Source organism: Oncorhynchus clarkii, chromosome 32 (genome assembly GCF_045791955.1).
Source record: "Oncorhynchus clarkii lewisi isolate Uvic-CL-2024 chromosome 32, UVic_Ocla_1.0, whole genome shotgun sequence".
NCBI lineage: Eukaryota > Metazoa > Chordata > Actinopteri > Salmoniformes > Salmonidae > Oncorhynchus > Oncorhynchus clarkii.
Window position 1 is genome coordinate 356,931 of NC_092178.1, and position 27,387 is coordinate 384,317.

General features: G+C 37.3%; 1 protein-coding gene across 1 annotated transcript in view; it reads left to right on the forward strand.

Moving 5' to 3' along the window:
* The window catches only part of LOC139391891 (grainyhead-like transcription factor 2b), a 98,183-nt gene that overhangs the window by 63,320 nt on the left and 7,476 nt on the right, over positions 1-27,387 (forward strand). Inside the window, exons 12-15 of the mRNA XM_071139508.1 lie at positions 2,893-2,930; positions 5,100-5,191; positions 6,381-6,466; positions 6,724-6,788. Coding sequence (XP_070995609.1) covers positions 2,893-2,930; positions 5,100-5,191; positions 6,381-6,466; positions 6,724-6,788 — 281 coding nt within the window. The remainder of the gene's footprint in view (positions 1-2,892; positions 2,931-5,099; positions 5,192-6,380; positions 6,467-6,723; positions 6,789-27,387) is intronic.

Consider the following 27,387-nt stretch of genomic DNA (forward strand, 5'->3'; position numbering starts at 1 on the left):
CAACAATCTGATATGGTCTAACGATGCCTTGGTTAACTTATCAATGATCTGATATGGTCTAACGATGCCTTGGTTAAGTTATCAATGATCTGATATGGTCTAACGACGCCTTGGTTAATTTATCAATGATCTGATATGGGCTAACGATGCCTTGGTCAACTTAGGAACAATCTGATATGGTCTAACGATGCCTTGGTTAACTTATCAATGATCTGATATGGTCTAACAATGCCTTGGTTAACTTATCAACAATCTGATATGGTCTAACGGTGCCTTGGTTAACTGATGAAAGATCTGATACATTATCGGTCTAACGATGCCTTTGTTAACATATCAATGATCTGATATGGTCTAATGATGCCTTGGTTAACTTATCAATGATCTGATATGGTCTAACGATGCCTTGGTTAAGTTATCAATGATCTGATATGGTCTAACGATGCCTTGGTTAACTTATCAATGATCTGATATGGGCTAACGATGCCTTGGTTAACTTACAACAATCTGATATGGTCTAACGATGCCTTGGTTAACTTATCAATGATCTGATATGGTCTAACAATGCCTTGGTTAACTTATCAACAATCTGATATGGTCTAACAGTGCCTTGGTTAACTTATGAAAGATCTGATACATTATCGGTCTAACGATGCCTTGGTTAACTTATCAATAATCTGATATGGTCTAACGGTGCCTTGGTTAACTGATGAAAGATCTGATACATTATCGGTCTATCGATGCCTTTGTTAACATATCAATGATCTGATATGGTCTAACGATGCCTTGGTTAACTTATCAATGATCTGATATGGTCTAACGATGCCCTGGTTAACTTATCAACAATCGGATATGGTATAACGATGCCTTGGTTAACTTATGAAAGATCTGATACATTATCGGTCTAACGATGCCTTGGTTAACTTATCAATGATCTGATATGGTCTAACGATGCCTTTGTTAACTTATCAATTATCTGATATGGTCTAACGATGCCTTGGTTAACTTATCAATGATCTGATATGGTCTAACGATGCCTTGGTTGACTTATCAACAATCTGATACGGTCTAACGATGCCTTGATTAACTTATCAATGATCTGATATGGTCTAACGATGCCTTGGTTAACTTATCAATGATCTGATATGGTCTAACGATGCCTTGGTTAACTTATCAATGATCTGATATGGTCTAACGATGCCTTGGTTAACTTATCAATGATCTGATATGGTCTAACGATGCCTTGGTTAACTTATCAATGATCTGATATGGTCTAACGATGCCTTGGTTAACTTATCAATGATCTGTTATGGTCTAACTATGCCTTGGTTAACTTATCAACAATCTGACCCGGTCTAACGATGCCTTGGTTAACTTATCAATGATCTGATATGGTCTAACGATGCCTTGGTCAACTTATCAATTATCTGATATGGTCTAACGATGCCTTGGTTAACTTATCAATGATCTGATATGTTCTAACGATGCCTTGGTTAACTAATCAACAAACTGATATGGTCTAACGATGCCTTGGTTAACTTATCAATGATCTGATATGGTCTAACGAAGCACTGGTTAACTTATCAACAATCTGATATGGTCTAACGGTGCATTGGTTAACTTATGAAAGATCTGATACATTATCGGTCTAACGATGCCTTGGTTAACTTATCAATGATCTGATATGGTCTAACAATGCCTTCGTTAACTTATAAATGATCTGATATGTTCTAACGATGCCTTGGTTAACTTATCAACAAACTGATATGGTCTAACGGTGCCTTGGTTAACTTATCAATGATCTGATACGGTCTAACGATGCCTTGGTTAACTTATCAACAATCTGATACAGTCTAACGATGCCTTGGTTAACTTATCAACAATCTGATATGGGTCTAACGATGCCTTGGTTAACTTATCAATGATCTGATATGGTCTAACGATGCCTTGGTTAAGTTATCAATGATCTGATATGGTCTAACGATGCCTTGGTTAACTTATCAATGATCTGATATGGGCTAACGATGCCTTGGTTAACTTAGCAACAATCTGATATGGTCTAACGATGCCTTGGTTAACTTATCAATGATCTGATATGGTCTAACAATGCCTTGGTTAACTTATCAACAATCTGATATGGTCTAACGATGCCTTGGTTAACTTATCAATGATCTGATATGGTCAAACAATGCATTGGTTAACTTATCAACAATCTGATATGGTCTAACAGTGCCTTGGTTAACTTATGAAAGATCTGATACATTATCGGTCTAACGATGCCTTGGTTAACTTATCAATGATCTGATATGGTCTAACAATGCCTTGGTTAGCTTATCAATTATCTGATATGGTCTAACGATGCCTTGGTTAACTTATCAACAATCTGATATGGTCTAACGATGCCTTGTTTAACTTATGAAAGATCTGATACATTATCGGTCTAACGATGCCTTGGTTAACTTATCAATGATCTGATATGGTCTATCGATGTCTTCGTTAACTTATCAACAATCTGATACGGTCTAATGAGGCCTTGGTTAACTTATCAATGATCTGATACGGTCTAACGATGCCTTGGTTAACTTATCAACAATCTGGTACGGTCTAACGATGCCTTGGTTAACTTATCAATAACCTTTGTAGAGAATCTAGAGATGTATCTAGAAGAAATGTCAGTTTGCAGACGTTTGGTTTTCTCCTCTTGTAACCAGTCTGAGAGTTTTTAGGGCCACATCTTTTATTGACTTTTTACAGATTGTCAAATATATGCCTTTAAGCTATTTGAAGGAATGATGCATAAGATATTTAGATTTCTGTTTCATTACTTATATGTATATTTGCCTATGTTATGTACATACTTAAAGCTGATGTTGCCAATGTGTTATTCTTTCCCAGGTATTTGCCTTTAACACAGAAGAGATTGAGAGAGGAGGGTGAGTGTTCACATGTGGATACATTGACATGCAAATATCCACTGAGTGTACAAAACGTTAGGAACACCTTCCTAATATTTAGTTGCACCCCCTTTTGCCCTCAGAAAAGCCTCAATTCGTTGGACATGGACTCTACAAGGTGTTGAAAGCGTTCCACAGGGACGCTGGACCATGTTGACTCCAATGCCTCCCACAGTTGTGTCAAGTTGGCTGGATGTCCTTTGGGTGGTGGAACATTCTTGATACACACGGGAAACTGTTGGGCATAAAAAAAACAGCAGCGTTGCAGTTCTTGACTCAAACCGGTGCACCTGGCATCTACTACCATACCCTGTTCAAAGACACTTACATCCTTTGTCTTGCCCATTCACCCTCTGATTGGCACACAAGAATATGTACATATTCTTTATCCCCTCACACTGTGTACAAGACAGTAGTTTTGGAATTGTTAGTTAGATTACTTGTTGGTTATTACTGCATTGTCGGAACTAGAAGCACAAGCATTTCGCTACACTCGCATTAACATCTGCTAACCATGTGTATGTGACAAATAACATTTGATTTGATTTGATTTGACATACACAATCCATGTCTCATTTTGCCCAAGGCTTAAAAATAATATTTTAACCGGTCTCCTCCCCTTCAGCCACACTGATTGAAGTGACATCAATAAGGGATCATAGCTCTCACATGGATTCCCCTGGTCAGTCTATGTCATGGAAAGAGCAGGTGTTCCTAATGTTTTGTGCACTCAGTCTAACCCTCACATATGTAAAATGGGACCAACTCAATCCCACACATACAGTTGAAATCGGAAGTTTACATACACCTTAGCCAAATGCATTTAAACTCAGTTTTTCACAATTCCTGACATTTAATCCTAGTAAGAATTCCATGTCTTAGGTCAGTTAGGATCACCACTTTATTTTAAGAATGTGAAATGTCAGAATAATAGTAGAGAGAATGATTTATTTCAGATTTGATTTCTTTCATCACATTCCCAGTGGGTCAGAAATGTACATACACTCAATTAGTATTTGGTAGCATTGCCTTTTAAATTGTTTGACTTGGGTCAAACATTTGGGTAGCCTTCCACAAGCTTCCCACAAAAAGTTGGATGAATTTTTTACCCATTCCTTGTGATAGAGCTGGTGTAACTGAGTCAGGTTTGTAGGCCTCCTTGCTCGCACACGCTTTTTCAGTTCTGCCCACACATTTTCTATAGGATTGAGGAAAGGTCTTTGTGATGGCCCCTCTGTTGTCCTTAAGCCATTTTGCCACAACTTTGGAAGTATGCTTGGGGTCATTGTCCATTTGGAAGACCCATTTACGACCAAGCTTTTAACTTCCTGACTGCTGTCTTGAGATGTTGCTTAAATAAATCAACGTAATTTTCCACCCTCATGATGCCATCTATTTTGTGAAGTGCACGAGTCCCTCCTGCAGCAAGGCACTCCCACAACATGATGCTGCAACCCCTTGCTTCATGGTTGGGATGGTGTTCTTCGGCTTGCAAGCCTCCCTCTTTTTCCTCCAAACATAACGATGGTCATTATGGCCAAACAGTTCAATTTTTTGTTTAATCAAACCAGAGGACATTTCTCCAAAAAAGTACAATCTTTGTCCCCATGTGCAGTTGCAAACCGTAGTCTGGCTTTTTTATGGCGGTTTTGGAGCAGTGGCTTCTTCCTTGCTGAGCCGCCTTTCAGGTTATATCGATATATAGGACTCGTTTTACTGTGGATATAGATACTTTTGTACCGGTTTCCTCCGGCATCTTCACAAGGTCCTTTGCTATTGTTCTGGGATTGATTTTAACTTTTCGCACCAAAGTACGTTCATCTCTAGGAGACAAACTAAATAGCACGTTTGGCTAATGAAGCCAATAAAACGGCAGCGCTCCTCTCCGGCGCGGTCACTGGATCTGCAGTGTTTAGCGTGAATGCGGTCACTGGATCTGCAGTGTTTAGCGTGAATGCGGTCACTAATGTTGGAACTTTGCTTTTAAAACGTGTATTGCAGCCAAAGCATGATTGAGTTGAATCCCAGCCTCTGAGCAAGCCCTCTTGTTCGTTGTGTATCCCATCTTTGATGTGTGATGAGTGTGTGTGTGTGAGTTAGAGGTCTGACTGGTCTGTTGCTGTTGTTGTTGTTGTGTCCATCATGCAGGAGTGTGTTGGTTAAGAGGATGTTCAGACCGTCAGAGGATGACCTCTCACCTCCTTCCCACAAACAGATCAAAGAGGAAACACACAAGAGAGGTACCAGTCCATATAACCTCTACACAGAGCTACCAGTCTGTTTAACCCTACAGAGAGGTACTAGTCTATATAACCTCTACAGAGAGGAACTAGTCTATATAACCTCTACAGAGAGGTACCAGTCTACAGTATATAACCTCTACAGAGGTACTAGTCTATATAACCTCTACAGAGGTACCAGTCTATATAACCTCTACAGAGGTACCAGTCTATATAACCTCTGCAGAGGTACCAGTCTATATAACCTCTACAGAGAGGTATCAGTCTATATAACCTCTACAGAGAGGTACCAGTCTATATAACCTCTACAGAGGTACCAGTCTATATAATCTCTACAGAGGAACCAGTCTATATAATCTCTACAGAGGTACCAGTCTTTTTAACCTCTACAGAGGTACCAGTCTATATAACCTCTACACAGAGGTACCAGTCTATAGAATCTCTACAGAGAGGTACCGTCTATATAGACTCTATAGAGAGGTACCAGTCTATATAACCTCTACAGAGAGGTACCAGTCTATATAACCTCTGCAGAGGTACCAGTCTATATAACCTCGACAGAGGTACCAGTCTATTTAACCTCTACAGAGGTACCAGTCTATTTAACCTCTACAGAGGTACCAGTCTATTTAACCTCTACAGAAGTACCAGTCTATATCATTTCTACAGAGGTACCAGCCTATTTAACCTCTACACAGAGGTACCAGTCTATATAACCTCTACAGAGCTACCAGTCTATATAGACTCTACAGAGAGGTACCAGTCTATATAGACTCTACAGAGAGGTACTAGTCTATATAACCTCTACAGAGAGGTACTAGTCTATATAACCTCTACAGAGGTACCAGTCTATTTAACCTCTACAGAGGTACCAGTCTATATAACCTCTACAGGGGTACCAGTCTATATAACCTCTACAGGGATACAAGTCTATATAACCTCTACAGAGGTACCAGTCTATATAACCTCTATAGAGGTACCAGTCTATATAGACTCTACAGAGAGGTACAAGTCTATATAGACTCTACAGAGGTACTAGTCTATATAACCTCTACAGAGAGGTACCAGTCTATATAGACTCTAAAGAGGTACCAGTCTTTATAATATCCTACTATAGGAGCGCTGCTTCACAGACAAGCCAAAACAACTTCAGTGGCATAACATCCTGAATGTGTCCATCTCTCCACAGTCCTGCTGTATGTGAGGAAGGAGTCGGATGAGGTGTTTGATGCTCTGATGCTCAAGTCTCCAACCCTGAGAGGCCTGATGGAAGCAGTGAGTATCTCTAAAAAAAGATGCTCTATTTAAACCGATCAAAATCAGCAGGGCAGCCAGATTAAGAGGAGGCAAAGTGCAAAGGGAGAAGTTGGGGAGGAAATCCCTGTTTCTGGGGTTAGACCACCTGACCAGGGGGCCTCCACCAGTTAGTTAGTCTCTATCATCTGGATAATCCAGGTTATCCTCTCTGGTATTGGTAAATCGCATCCACAGCTTGTTCGTGGAATCTAAATAACATTGTCCTTCATTCACAGATATCAGAGAAGTACGGAGTTCCCACTGAGAGGATAGCCAAGATCTACAAGAAAAGCAAAAAAGGGTGAGAATGGAATTCTATTGAACACGGCATTAGAATAAAATTCTATTGAACACGGCATTAGAATGAAATTCGATTGAACATGGCATTAGAATGGAATTCTATTGAGCATGGCATTAGAATGGAATTCTATTGAAGACGTCATTAGAATGGAATTCTATTGAGCACAGCATCAGAATGGAATTCTATTGAGCACAGCATCAGAATGGAATTCTATTGAGCACAGCATCAGAATGGAATTCTATTGAACACAGCATCAGAATGGAATTCTATTGAGCACAGCATCAGACTGGAATTCTATTGAACACGTCATTAGAATGGAATTTTATTGCGCACAGCATCTGAATGGAATTCTATTGAGCACAGCATCAGAATGGAATTATATTGAGCACGGCATCAGAATGGAATTCTATTGAGCACAGCATCAGAATGGAATTCTATTGAACACGGCATCAGAATGGAATTCTATTGAGCACGTCATTAGAATGGAATTCTATTGAGCATTGCATTAGAATGGAATTCTGTTGAACCCGGCATAAGAATGGAATTCTGTTGAACACGTCATTAGAATGGAATTCTGTGTCAAGAGATAAAAAGAATCTGCCCACTCCATCAAGCAATGGGGACAACAACACAGGGCATTCACGTGACCTCATGGAACCATGGACCGCCCCTGCAGAAACTGGACAGGGGGAAGCAGAGGAGATACCTATCATAGACTTCTCCCAGCTGACGCTTGACATACCACCTACGCCACCTTCAGTGGTAGAAACAACCAGCTGGTATGATTGAGTAGAATCAGCCAACAGTAACACGGAAGCAGCAATGTGAGAGTCAGTAGTGCATGACCTTAAATGGTAATAATAGGAAGCTTCCGTTTAACACACAGGCCTAAGGTTACGTAGGTCTACAGCACCAGTGGGAACTTCCCCTGTAAAAAGGTATATAAAGAGAACAGAGATCATAAGACAGTATGATACTCGTTAACATATGAGACAGACTTCATATGGAGAATCATCACAGGTAAATTTACTATTGCACTATACTCTTTTTGTTAGACTATAACAATATTAGAGAATTTGATTATTTTGCCTAAGTACTTATTGGATCACTATCTGAATATACTTGGTTGAATTTGGTGACCCCGAGACTGAGTCTACGAAACACAGAGGTCTAAACACCTCTTGAATACAGACGAAGTGGTAGTCACTCAGTGAGACATCAGGTACAGATGTGATTGGCAATACAAGGAAACAGCAAAGTACCATTTACAATATATTGAGTCCATACACAGTGTTGTAAGTGTATTAAGATACTGGAATTCGGAATCTAGCGTCATAGCTGTGAGAATACCGATTACAGGAAAGTGACCAAGGGGCTGAGCATTTAAGGTAATTTAACTATTTTTGCTATTTAGTCAATATTGTTAGAAGTTTTAACGCATTTAAAGTTTTGCAATATTATCTGGCATAGCTTAAAGCATTAAGGATTGATTGAGCATTATTGTTGTATTGAGTAACTGTATAACCATTGAATTGTAATGATGTGTATAAGACAAAAAACAGAGTGACTTAATAAAAGCTTGAAACTTTGACAACTAGGCCAGATTAACGATCTGGAGAGCAAACGCCTTTGACACTCTCACTGAACAGAAAGTGACCCTGGTTATAGGTTAAAGTGATTGCACTAAAGAATATTTCATTGTGTGGACAATAATATATTTTTAAGAGAGTCAAAACATATACCAATACTAGTTTCTAAGTGACTACTAGCTGACGAGCATAATAACTACTAGGAGTTGTTATTAGGTATTGATATATACATAGGTAAAGATAACTTGAAAGTAAGGAAATATAGGAGGAATCCATAACGCTTAAGAATATTTAAATAGGAGTATATCTATCCAAGGCCTCATACTAGACCGGAAAATAAGGGAGTGACAACGTGAAAGAAGGAACAAACCCAACTTACGCGAAGGGCCATTACGAATACATAGGAAGGTTGGTAGGGACGCACGGCAAGGCCCTTGTTACACCAAAGTAACTAAAATCCTAAAGTACTCTGCCTAGCCAGAGGACGGGGTAGAGGCTTTTGCTGCAGGTATTGGGCAAAAGTCAGCACCGTGACACTTCTATTGAGCACAGCATCAGAATGGAATTCTATTGAACACAGCATCAGAATGGAATTCTATCGAGCACAGCATCAGAATGCAATTCTACTCAACACGGCATCAGAATGGAATTCTGTTGAACCCGGCATTAGAATGGAATTCTGTTGAACACGGCAAGAGAATGGAATTTTGTTGAACACGGCATCAGAATGGAATTCTACTCAACACGGCATCAGAATGGAATTCTATTGAGCACGACATCAGAATGGAATTCTACTCAACACCGCATCAGAATGGAATTCTACTCAACAAGGAATCAGAATGGAATTCTATTTAGCACGGCATCAGAATGGAATTCTACTGAACACCACATCAAAATGGAATTCTATTGAGCACGCCATCAGAATGGAATTCTACCTAACACGGCATCAGAATCGAATTCTACTCAACACGGCATCAGAATGGAATTCTACTCAACACGGCATTGGAATGGAATTCCTCTCAACACGATTTCGGAATGGAATTCTATTGAGCATGGCATAGGAATTGAATTCTACTCAACACTTCATTAGAATAGAATTCCATTGAACACGGCATTATAATGGAATTCTGTTGAACACGCCATTAGAATGGAATTCTGTTGAACACGGCATTAGAATGGAATTCTATTGATCACGGCATGAGAATGGAATTCTATTGAACACGGCATGAGAATGGAATTCTGTTGAACACGGCTTGAGAATGAAATTCTGTTGAACACGGCATTAGAATGGAATTCTGTTGAACACGGCATCAGAATGAAGTTCTACTCAACACCGCATCTGAATGGAATTCTACACAACACGGAATCAGAATGGAATTCTATTTAGCACGGCATCAGAATGGAATTCTACTGAACACTGCATCAGAATGGAATTCTATTGAGCATGCCATCAGAATGGAATTCTACCTAACACGGCATCAGAATGGAATTCTACTCAACACGGCATCAGAATGGAATTCTACTCAACACGGCATCGGAATGGAATTCCTCTCAACACGATTTCGGAATGGAATTCTATTGAGCATGGCATAGGAATTGAATTCTACTCAACACTTCATTAGAATAGAATTCCATTGAACACGGCATTAGAATGGAATTCTATGGATCACGGCATGAGAATGGAATTCTATTGAACACAGCATTAGAATGGAATTCTGTTGAACACAGCATGAGAATGGAATTCTGTTGAACACGGCATTAGAATTGAATTATGTTGAACACAGCATTAGAATGGAATTCTGTTGAACACGGCATGAGAATGGAATTCTGTTGAACACGGCATGAGAATGGAATTCTGATGAACACGGCATTAGAATGGAATTCTGTTGAACACGGCATGAGAATGGAATTCTATTGAGCACAGCATTAGAATGGAATTCTATTGAGCACAGCATTAGAATGGACATCTATTGAACACATAACTAGAGCTGAATTCTATTGAACACGGTTTTAGAATGAAATTTTATTGAGCACAGCATTAGAATGAAATTCTATTGAGCACAGCATTAGAATGGAATTCTATTGAACACAGCATTAGAAAGGAATTCTGTTGAGCACGTTATTAGAATGGCATTCTATTGTACACGGCATCAACATTATATTCTATTGAGCACGGCATTAGAATGGCATTATATTCAGCACCGCATTAGAATGGAATTCTATTGAACACAGAATTAGAATGGAATTCTATTGAACACAGCATTAGAATGGAATTCTATTGAACACAGCATCAGAATGGAATTTTATAGAACAAAGCATTAGAATGGAATTCTATTGAACACAGCATCAGAATGGAATTATATTGAACACAGCATTAGAATGGAATTCTATTGAACACAGCATTAGAATGGAATTCTGTTGAACACAGCATGAGAATGGAATTCTGTTGAACACGGCTTGAGAATGACATTCTGTTGAACACGGCATTAGAATGGAATTCTATGGATCACGGCATGAGAATGGAATTCTACTGAACACGGCATGAGAATGGAATTCTGTTGAACACGCCATTAGAATGGAATTCTGTTGAACACGGCATTAGAATGGAATTCTGTTGAACACAGCATTAGAATGGAATTCTATTGATCACAGCATGAGAATGGAATTCTATTGAACACGGCATGAGAATGGAATTCTGTTGAACACGGCTTGAGAATGAAATTCTGTTGAACACGGCATTAGAATGGAATTCTGTTGAACACGGCATGAGAATTGAATTCTGTTGAACACGGCATGAGAATGGAATTCTGTTGAACACGGCATGAGAATGGAATTTTGTTGAACACGGCATTAGAATGGAATTCTGTTGAACACGGCATCAGAATGGAATTCTACTCAACACGGCTTCAGAATGGAATTCTATTGAGCACGACATCAGAATGGAATTCTACTCAACACCGCATCTGAATGGAATTCTACTCAACACGGAATCAGAATGGAATTCTATTTAGCACGGCATCAGAATGGAATTCTACTGAACACTGCATCAGAATGGAATTCTATTGAGCACGCCATCAGAATGGAATTCTACCTAACACGGCATCAGAATGGAATTCTACTCAACACGGCATAAGAATGGAATTCTACTCAACACGGCATCGGAATGGAATTCCTCTCAACACGATTTCGGAATGGAATTCTATTGAGCATGGCATAGGAATTGAATTCTACTCAACACTTCATTAGAATAGAATTCCATTGAACACGGCATTAGAATGGAATTCTATGGATCACGGCATGAGAATGGAATTCTACTGAACACGGCATGAGAATGGAATTCTGTTGAACACGCCATTAGAATGGAATTCTGTTGAACACGGCATTAGAATTGAATTCTGTTGAACACGGCATTAGAATGGAATTCTATTGATCACGGCATGAGAATGGAATTCTATTGAACACGGCATGAGAATGGAATTCTGTTGAACACGGCTTGAGAATGAAATTCTGTTGAACACGGCATTAGAATGGAATTCTGTTGAACACGGCATGAGAATGGAATTCTGTTGAACACGGCATGAGAATGGAATTCTGATGAACACGGCATTAGAATGGAATTCTGTTGAACACGGCATGAGAATGGAATTCTACTCAACACGGCATTAGAATGGAATTCTATTGATCACGGCATCAGAATGGAATTATATTGAACACAGCATTAGAATGGAATTATATTCTGCACAGCATTAGAATTAATTCTATTGAACACAGCATTAGAATTAATTCTGTTGAACACGGCGTCAGAATGGAATTCTGTTGAACACGCCATTAGAATAGAATTCCATTGAACATAGCATTGGAATGGAATTCTATTGATCACGGCATGAGAATGGAATTCTATTGAACACAGCATTAGAATGGAATTCTGTTGAACACGGCATTAGAATGGAATTCTGTTGAACACGGCATGAGAATGGAATTCTATTGAGCACAGCATTAGAATGGAATTCTATTGAACACAGCATTAGAATGGAAATCTATTGATCACGGCATGAGAATGGAATTCTGTTGAACACAGCATTAGAATGGAATTCTGTTGAACACGGCATTAGAATGGAATTATGTTGAACACGGCATGAGAATGAAATTCTATTGAGCACAGCATTAGAATGGAATTCTATTGAACACAGCATTAGAAAGGAATTCTGTTGAGCACATTATTAGAATGGCATTCTATTGTACACGGCATCAACATTATATTCTATTGAGCACGGCATGAGAATGGAATTCTATTGAGCACAGCATTAGAATGGAATTCTATTGAACACAGCATTAGAATGGAATCCTATTGAACACAGCATTAGAATGGAATTCTATTGAACACAGCATCAGAATGGAATTTTATAGAACAAAGCATTAGAATGGAATTCTATTGAACACAGCATCAGAATGGAATTATATTGAACACAGCATTAGAATGGAATTATATTGAACACACCATGAGAATGGAAATCTATTGAGCACATAATTAGAGCGGAATTATATTGAACACAGCATTAGAATTAAATTCTATTGAGCACAGCATTAGAATGGAATTCTATTGAACACATCATTAGAATGGAATTGTATTGAGCACATAATTAGAATGAAGATCTATTGAGCACATAATTAGAGCGGAATTCTGTTGAACACGGCGTTAGAATGGAATTGTATTGAGCACGGCATTAGAACAGAATTCCGTTCAACACAGCATCGGAATGGAATTCTATTGAACAAGATTTCGGGTTGGATTTCTATTGAGCATGACATTAGAATGGAATTCTACTCAACACGGCATTAGAATGGAATTCTATTGATCACGTTATCAGAATGGAATTATATTGAACACAGCATTAGAATGGAATTATTTTGAACACAGCATTAGAATGGACATCTATTCTGCACAGCATTAGAATTAATTCTATTGAACACAGCATTAGAATTAATTCTGTTGAACACGGCGTCAGAATGGAATTCTGTTGAACACGCCATTAGAATAGAATTCCATTGAACATAGCATTGGAATGGAATTCTATTGATCACGGCATGAGAATGGAATTCTATTGAACACATCATTAGAATGGAATTCTGTTGAACACGGCATTAGAATGGAATTCTGTTGAACACAGCATGAGAATGGAATTCTATTGAGCACAGCATTAGAATGGAATTCTATTGAACACAGCATTAGAATGGAAATCTATTGAACACATAATTAGAGCTGAATTCTATTGAACTCGGCTTTAGAATGAAATTTTATTGAGCACAGCATTAGAATGAAATTCTATTGAGCACAGCATTAGAATGGAATTCTATTGAACACAGCATTAGAAAGGAATTCTGTTGAGCACATTATTAGAATGGCATTCTATTGTACACGGCATCAGAATGGAATTCTATTGATCAAGGCATCAGATTGGAATTCTATTGAACACAGCATCAGAATGGAATTATATTGAACACAGCATTAGAATGGAATTCTATTGAACACACCATGAGAATGGAAATCTATTGAGCACATAATTAGAGCGGAATTCTATTGAACACGGCGTTAGAATTAAATTCTATTAAGCACAGCATTAGAATGGAATTCTATTGAACACAGCATTAGAATGGAATTGTATTGAGCACATAATTAGAATGAAGATCTATTGAGCACATAATTAGAGCGGAATTCTATTGAACATGGCGTTAGAATGGAATTGTATTGAGCGCGGCATCAGAATGGAATTATATTGAACACAGCATTAGAATGGAATTATATTGAACACAGCATTAGAATGGACATCTATTCAGCACAGCATTATAATTAATTCTATTGAACACACCATCAGAATGGAATTCTATTGAACACAGCATCAGAATGGAATTCTATAGAGCAAAGCATTAGAATGGAATTCTATTGAACACAGCATCAGAATGGAATTATATTGATCACGGCATCAGAATGGAATTATATTGAACACAGCATTAGAATGGAATTATATTGAACACAGCATTAGAATGGACATCTATTCTGCACAGCATTAGAATTAATTCTATTGAACACAGCATTAGAATTAATTCTGTTGAACACGGCGTCAGAATGGAATTCTGTTGAACACGCCATTAGAATATAATTCCATTGAACATAGCATTGGAATGGAATTCTATTGATCACGGCATGAGAATGGAATTCTATTGAACACAGCATTAGAATGGAATTCTGTTGAACACGGCATTAGAATGGAATTCTGTTGAACACGGCATGAGAATGGAATTCTATTGAGCACAGCATTAGAATGGAATTCTATTGAACACAGCATTAGAATGGAAATCTATTGAACACATAATTAGAGCTGAATTCTATTGAACTCGGCTTTAGAATGAATTTTTATTGAGCACAGCATTAGAATGAAATTCTATTGAGCACAGCATTAGAATGGAATTCTATTGAACACAGCATTAGAAAGGAATTCTGTTGAGCACATTATTAGAATGGCATTCTATTGTACACGGCATCAGAATGGAATTCTATTGATCAAGGCATCAGATTGGAATTCTATTGAACACAGCATCAGAATGGAATTATATTGAACACAGCATTAGAATGGAATTATATTGAACACAGCATTAGAATGGAATTATATTGAACACAGCATTAGAATGGACATCTATTCAGCACAGCATTATAATTACTTCTATTGAACACACCATCAGAATGGAATTCTATTGAACACAGCATCAGAATGGAATTCTATAGAGCAAAGCATTAGAATGGAATTCTATTGAACACAGCATCAGAATGGAATTCTATTGAACACAGCATTAGAATGGAATTCTATTGAACACACCATGAGAATGGAAATCTATTGAGCACATAATTAGACCGGAATTCTATTGAACACGGCGTTAGAATTAAATTCTATTGAGCACAGCATTAGAATGGAATTCTATTGAACACAGCATTAGAATGGAATTGTATTGAGCACATAATTAGAATGGAGATCTATTGAGCACATAATTAGAGTGGAATTCTATTGAACACGGCGTTAGAATGGAATTGTATTGAGCACGGCATTAGAATAGAATTCCGTTCAACACAGCATCGGAATGGAATTCTATTGAACAAGATTTCGGGATGGATTTCTATTGAGCATGACATTAAAATGGAATTCTACTCAACACGGCATTAGAATGGAATTCTATTGATTACGGCATCAGAATGGAATTCTGTTGAACACGGCATTAGAATGGAATTCTACTCAACACGGCATTAGAATGGAATTATAATCAACACGGCATTAGAATGGAATTCTGTTGAACATGGCATTAGAATGGTATTCTGTTGAACACGGCATTAGAATGGAATTCTGTTGAACACGGCATTTGAATGGAATTCTGTTGAACACAGCATCAGAATGGAAATCTGTTGAACACGGCATCAGAATGAAATTCCGTTGAACACTGCATCAGAATGGAATTCTGTTGAACACGGCATTCGAATGGAATTCAGAAAAACACCGCATCAGAATGGAATTCCTTTGAGCACGGCATCAGAATGGAAATCCTTTTAGCACGTCATCAGAATGGAATTCTTTTGAGCATGGCACCAGAATGGAATTCTATTGAGCACATAATTATAACGGAATTCTATTGAACACGGCATTAGAATGTTATTCTGTTGAACACGGCATTAGAATGGAATTCTACTCAACATGGCATCAGAATGGAATTCTATTGATCACTGCATCAGAATGGAATTCTACTCAAAACGGCATTAGAATGGAATTCTATTGATCACGGCATCAGAATGGAATTCTACTTAACACGGCATTAGAATGGAATTCTGTTGAACAGGGCTTGAGAATGGAATTCTATTGAGCACAACATTAGAATGGAATTCTATTGAACACAGCATTAGAATGGAATTCGATTGAACACAGCATCAGAATGGAATTATATTGAACACAGCATTAGAATGGAATTATATTGAACACAGCATTAGAATGGACATCTATTCAGCACAGCATTATAATTAATTCTATTGAACACACCATCAGAATGGAATTCTATTGAACACAGCATCAGAATGGAATTCTATAGAGCAAAGCATTAGAATGGAATTCTATTGAACACAGCATCAGAATGGAATTATATTGATCACGGCATCAGAATGGAATTATATTGAACACAGCATTAGAATGGAATTATATTGAACAAAGCATTAGAATGGACATCTATTCTGCACAGCATTAGAATTAATTCTATTGAACACAGCATTAGAATTAATTCTGTTGAACACGGCGTCAGAATGGAATTCTGTTGAACACGCCATTAGAATATAATTCCATTGAACATAGCATTGGAATGGAATTCTATTGATCACGGCATGAGAATGGAATTCTATTGAACACAGCATTAGAATGGAATTCTGTTGAACACGGCATTAGAATGGAATTCTGTTGAACACGGCATGAGAATGGAATTCTATTGAGCACAGCATTAGAATGGAATTCTATTGAACACAGCATTAGAATGGAAATCTATTGAACACATAATTAGAGCTGAATTCTATTGAACTCGGCTTTAGAATGAATTTTTATTGAGCACAGCATTAGAATGAAATTCTATTGAGCACAGCATTAGAATGGAATTCTATTGAACACAGCATTAGAAAGGAATTCTGTTGAGCACATTATTAGAATGGCATTCTATTGTACACGGCATCAGAATGGAATTCTATTGATCAAGGCATCAGATTGGAATTCTATTGAACACAGCATCAGAATGGAATTATATTGAACACAGCATTAGAATGGAATTATATTGAACACAGCATTAGAATGGAATTATATTGAACACAGCATTAGAATGCACATCTATTCAGCACAGCATTATAATTAATTCTATTGAACACACCATCAGAATGGAATTCTATTGAACACAGCATCAGAATGGAATTCTATAGAGCAAAGCATTAGAATGGAATTCTATTGAACACAGCATCAGAATGGAATTCTATTGAACACAGCATTAGAATGGAATTCTATTGAACACACCATGAGAATGGAAATCTATTGAGCACATAATTAGACCGGAATTCTATTGAACACGGCGTTAGAATTAAATTCTATTGAGCACAGCATTAGAATGGAATTCTATTGAACACAGCATTAGAATGGAATTGTATTGAGCACATAATTAGAATGGAGATCTATTGAGCACATAATTAGAGTGGAATTCTATTGAACACGGCGTTAGAATGGAATTGTATTGAGCACGGCATTAGAATGGAAGTCTATTGATCACAGCATCAGAATCGAATTCTACTGAGCACGGCATCAGAATGGAATTCTATTGGGCAAGGCATCAGAATGGAATTCTACTCAACACGGCATCAGAATGGAATTCTACTGAACACTGCATCAGAATGGAATTCTATTTAGCACGGCATCAGAATGGAATTCTACTGAACACGGCATCAGAATGGAATTCTACTCAACACGGCATCAGAATGGAATTCTACTCAACACGGCATCAGAATGGAAATCTACTCAACACGGCATCAGAATGGAATTCTACTCAACACGGCATTAGAATGGAATTCTATTGATCACGACATTAGAATGGAAATCTATTGAGTACAGCATCAGAATGGAATTCTATTGAGCACAGCATCACAATAATATTCTATTGATCGCAGCATCAGAATGGAATTCTATTGAACACAGCATCAGAATGGAATTCTATTGATCACAGCAACAGAATCGAATTCTACTGAGCACGGCATCAGAATGGAATTCTATTGGGCACGGCATCATAATGGAATTCTATTTAGCACGGCATCAGAATGGAATTCTACTGAACACTGCATCAGAATGGAATTCTACTCAACACGGCATCAGAATGGAAATCTACTCAACACGGCATCAGAATGGAATTCTACTCAACACGGCATCAGAATGGAATTCTACTCAACACGGCATCAGAACGGAGTTCTTCTCAACACAATTTAGGAAAAGGAATTCTATTGAGCATGGCATAGGAATTGAATTCTACTCAACACTTCATTAGAATAGAATTCCATTGAACACGGCATTAGAATGGAATTCTGTTGAACACGGCATGATAATGGAATTCTATTGAACACGGCATGAGAATGGAATTCTGATGAACACGGCATTAGAATGGAATTCTGTTGAACACGGCATGAGAATGGAATTCTATTGAGCACAGCATTAGAATGGAATTCTATTGAGCACAGCATTAGAATGGAATTCTATTGAACACAGCATTAGAATGGAATCCTATTGAACACAGCATTAGAATGGAATTCTATTGAACACAGCATCAGAATGGAATTTTATAGAACAAAGCATTAGAATGGAATTCTATTGAACACAGCATCAGAATGGAATTATATTGAACACAGCATTAGAATGGAATTATATTGAACACACCATGAGAATGGAAATCTATTGAGCACATAATTAGAGCGGAATTATATTGAACACAGCGTTAGAATTAAATTCTATTGAGCACAGCATTAGAATGGAATTCTATTGAACACATCATTAGAATGGAATTGTATTGAGCACATAATTAGAATGAAGATCTATTGAGCACATAATTAGAGCGGAATTCTATTGAACACGGCGTTAGAATGGAATTGTATTGAGCACGGCATTAGAACAGAATTCGGTTCAACACAGCATCGGAATGGAATTCTATTGAACAAGATTTCGGGTTGGATTTCTATTGAGCATGACATTAGAATGGAATTCTACTCAACACGGCATTAGAATGGAATTCTATTGATCACGTTATCAGAATGGAATTATATTGAACACAGCATTAGAATGGAATTATTTTGAACACAGCATTAGAATGGACATCTATTCTGCACAGCATTAGAATTAATTCTATTGAACACAGCATTAGAATTAATTCTGTTGAACACGGCGTCAGAATGGAATTCTGTTGAACACGCCATTAGAATAGAATTCCATTGAACATAGCATTGGAATGGAATTCTATTGATCACGGCATGAGAATGGAATTCTATTGAACACATCATTAGAATGGAATTCTGTTGAACACGGCATTAGAATGGAATTCTGTTGAACACGGCATGAGAATGGAATTCTATTGAGCACAGCATTAGAATGGAATTCTATTGAACACAGCATTATAATGGAAATCTATTGAACACATAATTAGAGCTGAATTCTATTGAACTCGGCTTTAGAATTAAATTTTATTGAGCACAGCATTAGAATGAAATTCTATTGAGCACAGCATTAGAATGGAATTCTATTGAACACAGCATTAGAAAGGAATTCTGTTGAGCACATTATTAGAATGGCATTCTATTGTACACGGCATCAGAATGGAATTCTATTGATCAAGGCATCAGATTGGAATTCTATTGAACACAGCATCAGAATGGAATTATATTGAACACAGCATTAGAATGGAATTCTATTGAACACACCATGAGAATGGAAATCTATTGAGCACATAATTAGAGCGGAATTCTATTGAACATGGCGTTAGAATGGAATTGTATTGAGCGCGGCATCAGAATGGAATTATATTGAACACAGCATTAGAATGGAATTATATTGAACACAGCATTTGAATGGACATCTATTCAGCACAGCATTATAATTAATTCTATTGAACACACCATCAGAATGGAATTCTATTGAACACAGCATCAGAATGGAATTCTATAGAGCAAAGCATTAGAATGGAATTCTATTGAACACAGCATCAGAATGGAATTATATTGATCACGGCATCAGAATGGAATTATATTGAACACAGCATTAGAATGGAATTATATTGAACACAGCATTAGAATGGACATCTATTCTGCACAGCATTAGAATTAATTCTATTGAACACAGCATTAGAATTAATTCTGTTGAACACGGCGTCAGAATGGAATTCTGTTGAACACGCCATTAGAATATAATTCCATTGAACATAGCATTGGAATGGAATTCTATTGATCACGGCATGAGAATGGAATTCTATTGAACACAGCATTAGAATGGAATTCTGTTGAACACGGCATTAGAATGGAATTCTGTTGAACACGGCATGAGAATGGAATTCTATTGAGCACAGCATTAGAATGGAATTCTATTGAACACAGCATTAGAATGGAAATCTATTGAACACATAATTAGAGCTGAATTCTATTGAACTCGGCTTTAGAATGAATTTTTATTGAGCACAGCATTAGAATGAAATTCTATTGAGCACAGCATTAGAATGGAATTCTATTGAACACAGCATTAGAAAGGAATTCTGTTGAGCACATTATTAGAATGGCATTCTATTGTACACGGCATCAGAATGGAATTCTATTGATCAAGGCATCAGATTGGAATTCTATTGAACACAGCATCAGAATGGAATTATATTGAACACAGCATTAGAATGGAATTATATTGAACACAGCATTAGAATGGAATTATATTGAACACAGCATTAGAATGGACATCTATTCAGCACAGCATTATAATTAATTCTATTGAACACACCATCAGAATGGAATTCTATTGAACACAGCATCAGAATGGAATTCTATAGAGCAAAGCATTAGAATGGAATTCTATTGAACACAGCATCAGAATGGAATTCTATTGAACACAGCATTAGAATGGAATTCTATTGAACACACCATGAGAATGGGAATCTATTGAGCACATAATTAGACCGGAATTCTATTGAACACGGCGTTAGAATTAAATTCTATTGAGCACAGCATTAGAATGGAATTCTATTGAACACAGCATTAGAATGGAATTGTATTGAGCACATAATTAGAATGGAGATCTATTGAGCACATAATTAGAGTGGAATTCTATTGAACACGGCGTTAGAATGGAATTGTATTGAGCACGGCATTAGAATAGAATTCCGTTCAACACAGCATCGGAATGGAATTCTATTGAACAAGATTTCGGGATGGATTTCTATTGAGCATGACATTAAAATGGAATTCTACTCAACACGGCATTAGAATGGAATTCTATTGATTACGGCATCAGAATGGAATTCTGTTGAACACGGCATTAGAATGGAATTCTACTCAACACGGCATTAGAATGGAATTATAATCAACACGGCATTAGAATGGAATTCTGTTGAACATGGCATTAGAATGGTATTCTGTTGAACACGGCATTAGAATGGAATTCTATTGAACACGGCATTTGAATGGAATTCTGTTGAACACAGCATCAGAATGGAAATCTGTTGAACACGGCATCAGAATGAAATTCCGTTGAACACTGCATCAGAATGGAATTCTGTTGAACACGGCATTCGAATGGAATTCCGAAAAACACCGCATCAGAATGGAATTCCTTTGAGCACGGCATCAGAATGGAAATCCTTTTAGCACGTCATCAGAATGGAATTCTTTTGAGCATGGCACCAGAATGGAATTCTATTGAGCACATAATTATAACGGAATTCTATTGAACACGGCATTAGAATGTTATTCTGTTGAACACGGCATTAGAATGGAATTCTACTCAACATGGCATCAGAATGGAATTCTATTGATCACTGCATCAGAATGGAATTCTACTCAAAACGGCATTAGAATGGAATTCTATTGATCACGGCATCAGAATGGAATTCTATTGAACACAGCATTAGAAAGGAATTCTGTTGAGCACATTATTAGAATGGCATTCTATTGTACACGGCATCAGAATGGAATTCTATTGATCAAGGCATCAGATTGGAATTCTATTGAACACAGCATCAGAATGGAATTATATTGAACACAGCATTAGAATGGAATTCTATTGAACACACCATGAGAATGGAAATCTATTGAGCACATAATTAGAGCGGAATTCTATTGAACATGGCGTTAGAATGGAATTGTATTGAGCGCGGCATCAGAATGGAATTATATTGAACACAGCATTAGAATGGAATTATATTGAACACAGCATTTGAATGGACATCTATTCAGCACAGCATTATAATTAATTCTATTGAACACACCATCAGAATGGAATTCTATTGAACACAGCATCAGAATGGAATTCTATAGAGCAAAGCATTAGAATGGAATTCTATTGAACACAGCATCAGAATGGAATTATATTGATCACGGCATCAGAATGGAATTATATTGAACACAGCATTAGAATGGAATTATATTGAACACCGCATTAGAATGGACATCTATTCTGCACAGCATTAGAATTAATTCTATTGAACACAGCATTATAATTAATTCTGTTGAACACGGCGTCAGAATGGAATTCTGTTGAACACGCCATTAGAATATAATTCCATTGAACATAGCATTGGAATGGAATTCTATTGATCACGGCATGAGAATGGAATTCTATTGAACACAGCATTAGAATGGAATTCTGTTGAACACGGCATTAGAATGGAATTCTGTTGAACACGGCATGAGAATGGAATTCTATTGAGCACAGCATTAGAATGGAATTCTATTGAACACAGCATTAGAATGGAAATCTATTGAACACATAATTAGAGCTGAATTCTATTGAACTCGGCTTTAGAATGAATTTTTATTGAGCACAGCATTAGAATGAAATTCTATTGAGCACAGCATTAGAATGGAATTCTATTGAACACAGCATTAGAAAGGAATTCTGTTGAGCACATTATTAGAATGGCATTCTATTGTACACGGCATCAGAATGGAATTCTATTGATCAAGGCATCAGATTGGAATTCTATTGAACACAGCATCAGAATGGAATTATATTGAACACAGCATTAGAATGGAATTATATTGAACACAGCATTAGAATGGAATTATATTGAACACAGCATTAGAATGGACATCTATTCAGCACAGCATTATAATTAATTCTATTGAACACACCATCAGAATGGAATTCTATTGAACACAGCATCAGAATGGAATTCTATAGAGCAAAGCATTAGAATGGAATTCTATTGAACACAGCATCAGAATGGAATTCTATTGAACACAGCATTAGAATGGAATTCTATTGAACACACCATGAGAATGGGAATCTATTGAGCACATAATTAGACCGGAATTCTATTGAACACGGCGTTAGAATTAAATTCTATTGAGCACAGCATTAGAATGGAATTCTATTGAACACAGCATTAGAATGGAATTGTATTGAGCACATAATTAGAATGGAGATCTATTGAGCACATAATTAGAGTGGAATTCTATTGAACACGGCGTTAGAATGGAATTGTATTGAGCACGGCATTAGAATAGAATTCCGTTCAACACAGCATCGGAATGGAATTCTATTGAACAAGATTTCGGGATGGATTTCTATTGAGCATGACATTAAAATGGAATTCTACTCAACACGGCATTAGAATGGAATTCTATTGATTACGGCATCAGAATGGAATTCTGTTGAACACGGCATTAGAATGGAATTCTACTCAACACGGCATTAGAATGGAATTATAATCAACACGGCATTAGAATGGAATTCTGTTGAACATGGCATTAGAATGGTATTCTGTTGAACACGGCATGAGAATGGAATTCTATTGAGCACAGCATTAGAATGGAATTCTATTGAACACAGCATTAGAATGGAAATCTATTGAACACAGCATTAGAATGGAATTCTATTGAACACAGCATTAGAATGGAATTGTATTGAGCACATAATTATAATGGAGATCTATTGAGCACATAATTAGAGCGGAATTCTATTGAACACGGCGTTAGAATGGAATTGTATTGAGCACGGCATTAGAATAGAATTCCGTTCAACACAGCATCGGAATGGAATTCTATTGAACAAGATTTCAGGATGGATTTCTATTGAGCATGACATTTAGAATGGAATTCTACTCAACACGGCATTAGAATGGAATTCTGTTGAACATGGCATTAGACTGGTATTCTGTTGAACAAGGCATTAGAATGGAATTCTGTTGAACACGGCATTTGAATGGAATTCTGTTGAACACGGCATTAGAATGGAATTCTGTTGAACACGGCATTAGAATGGAATTCTACTCAACATGGCATTAGAATGGTATTCTGTTGAACAAGGCATTCGAATGGAATTCTGTTGAACACGGCATTAGAATGGAATTCTACCCAACACGGCATTAGAATGGAAATCTACTCAACACGGCATCAGAATGGAATTCTACTGAGCACGGCATCAGAATGGAATTCTATTGGGCAGGGCATCAGAATGGAATTCTACTCAACACGGCATCAGAATGGAATTCTATTGAGCAAGGAATCATAATGGAATTTTATTTAGCACGGCATCAGAATGGAATTCTACTGAACACTGCATCAGAATGGAATTCTTCTCAACACAATTTCAGGAATGGAATTCTATTGAGCATGGCATAGGAATTGAATTCTACTCAACACTTCATTAGAATAGAATTCCATTGAACACGGAATTAGAATGGAATTCTGTTGAACACGGCATGAGAATGGAATTCTATTGAACACGGCATGACAATGGAATTCTGATGAACACGGCATTAGAATGGAATTCTATTGAACACAGCATTAGAATGGAAATCTATTGAACACAGCATTAGAATGGAATTCTATTGAACACAGAATTAGAATGGAATTGTATTGAGCACATAATTAGAATGTAGATCTATTGAGCACATAATTAGAGCGGAATTCTATTGAACACGGCGTTAGAATGGAATTGTACTGAGCAAGGCATTAGAATAGAATTCCGTTCAACACAGCATCGGAATGGAATTCTATTGAACAAGATTTCGGGATGGATTTATATTGAGCATGACATTAGAATGGAATTCTACTCAACACGGCATTAGAATGGAATTCTATTGATTACGGCATCAGAATGTAATTCTGTTGAACACGGCATTAGAATGGAATTCTACTCAACACGGTATTAGAATGGAATTCTGTTGAACACGGCATTAGAATGGAATTCTGTTGAACACGGCATTAGAATGGAATTCTACTCAACATGGCATTATAATGGTATTCTGTTGAACAAGGCATTCGAATGGAATTCTGCTGAACACGGCATTAGAATGGAATTCTACCCAACACAGCATTAGAATGGAATTATACTTAACCCGTCGTCAGAATGGAATTCTATTGATCACGGCATCAGATTGGAATTCTATTGATCACGGCATCAGAATGGAATTCTATTGAACACGGCATCAGAATGGATTTCTAATGATCACGGCATCAGAATGGAATTCTATTGAACACGGCATTAGAATGGAATTATATGGATCACGATATTAGAATGGAAATCTATTGAGCACATAATTAGAACGGAATTCTACTGAGCACGGCATTAGAATCAAATTCTACTCAACACGGCATCAGAATGGAATTCAATTGAACATGTCATTAGATTGGAATTCTATTGAACACAGCATTAGAATGGAATTCTATTGAAGACGTCATTAGAATGGAATTCTATTGAGCACAGCATCAGAATGGAATTCTATTGAGCACAGCATCATAATGAAATGCTATTGAGCACAGCATCAGAATGGAATTGAAATCAAATCAAATCACATCAAATTTATTTATATAGCCCTTCGTACATCAGCTGATATCTCAAAGTGCTGTACAGAAACCCAGCCTAAAACCCCAAACAGCAAGCAATGCAGGTGTAGAAGCATCAATAATTCTATTGAACACAGCATCAGAATGGAATTCTATTGATCACAGCATCAGAATGGAATTCTACTGAGCACGGCATCAGAATGGAATTATATTGGGCACGGCATCAGAATGGAATTCTACTCAACACGGCATCAGAATGGAATTCTATTGAGCACGGAATCAGAATGGAATTCTATTTAGCACGGCATCAGAATGGAATTCTACTGAACACTGCATCAGAATGGAATTCTATTTAGCACGTCATCAGAATGGAATTCTACTGAACACTGCATCAGAATGGAATTCTATTGAGCACGGCATCAGAATGGAATTCTACTCAACACGGCATCAGAATGGAATTCTTCTCAACACAATTTCGGAATGGAATTCTATTGAGCATGGCATAGGAATTGAATTCTACTCAACACCTCATTAGAATAGAATTCCATTGAACACTGCATTAGAATGGAATTCTATTGATCACGGCATCAGAATGGAATTCTACTCAACACGGCATTAGAATGGAATTATGTTGAACACGGCATTAGAATGGAATTCTACTCAACACGGCATTAGAATGGAATTCTGTTAAACACGGCATTAGAATGGAATTCTGTTGAACAGGGCATTAGAATGGAATTCTACTCAACACGGCATTAGAATGGAATTCTGCTGAACACGGCATTATAATGGAATTCTGTTGAACACGGCATTATAATGGAATTCTACCCAACACGGCATTAGAATGGAATTCTACTCAAACCGGCATCAGAATGGAATTCTATTGATCACGGCATGAGAATGGAATTCTGTTGAACACGGCATGAGCATGGAATTCTGTTGAACACGGCATGAGAATGGAATTTTGATGAACACGGCATTAGAATGGAAATCTATTGAACACAGCATTAGAAAGGAATTCGATTGAGCACGTCATTAGAATGGCATTCTATTGTTCACGGCATCAACATGATATTCTATTGAGCACGGCATTAGAATGGAATTCTCTTCAGCACAGCATTAGAATGGAATTCTATTGAACACAGCATTAGAATGGAATTCGATTGAACACAGCATCACAATGGAATTCTATTGAACACAGCATTAGAATGGAATTCTATTGAACACAGCATCAGAATGGAATTCTACTCAACACGGCATTAGAATGGAATTATGTTGAACACAGCATTTGAATGGAATTCTGTTGAACACGGCATTAGAATGGAATTCTGTTGAACACGGCATTAGAATGGAATTCTACTCAACACGGCATTAGAATGGAATTCTGTTGAGCACGGCATCAGAATGGAATTCTACTCAACACGGCATC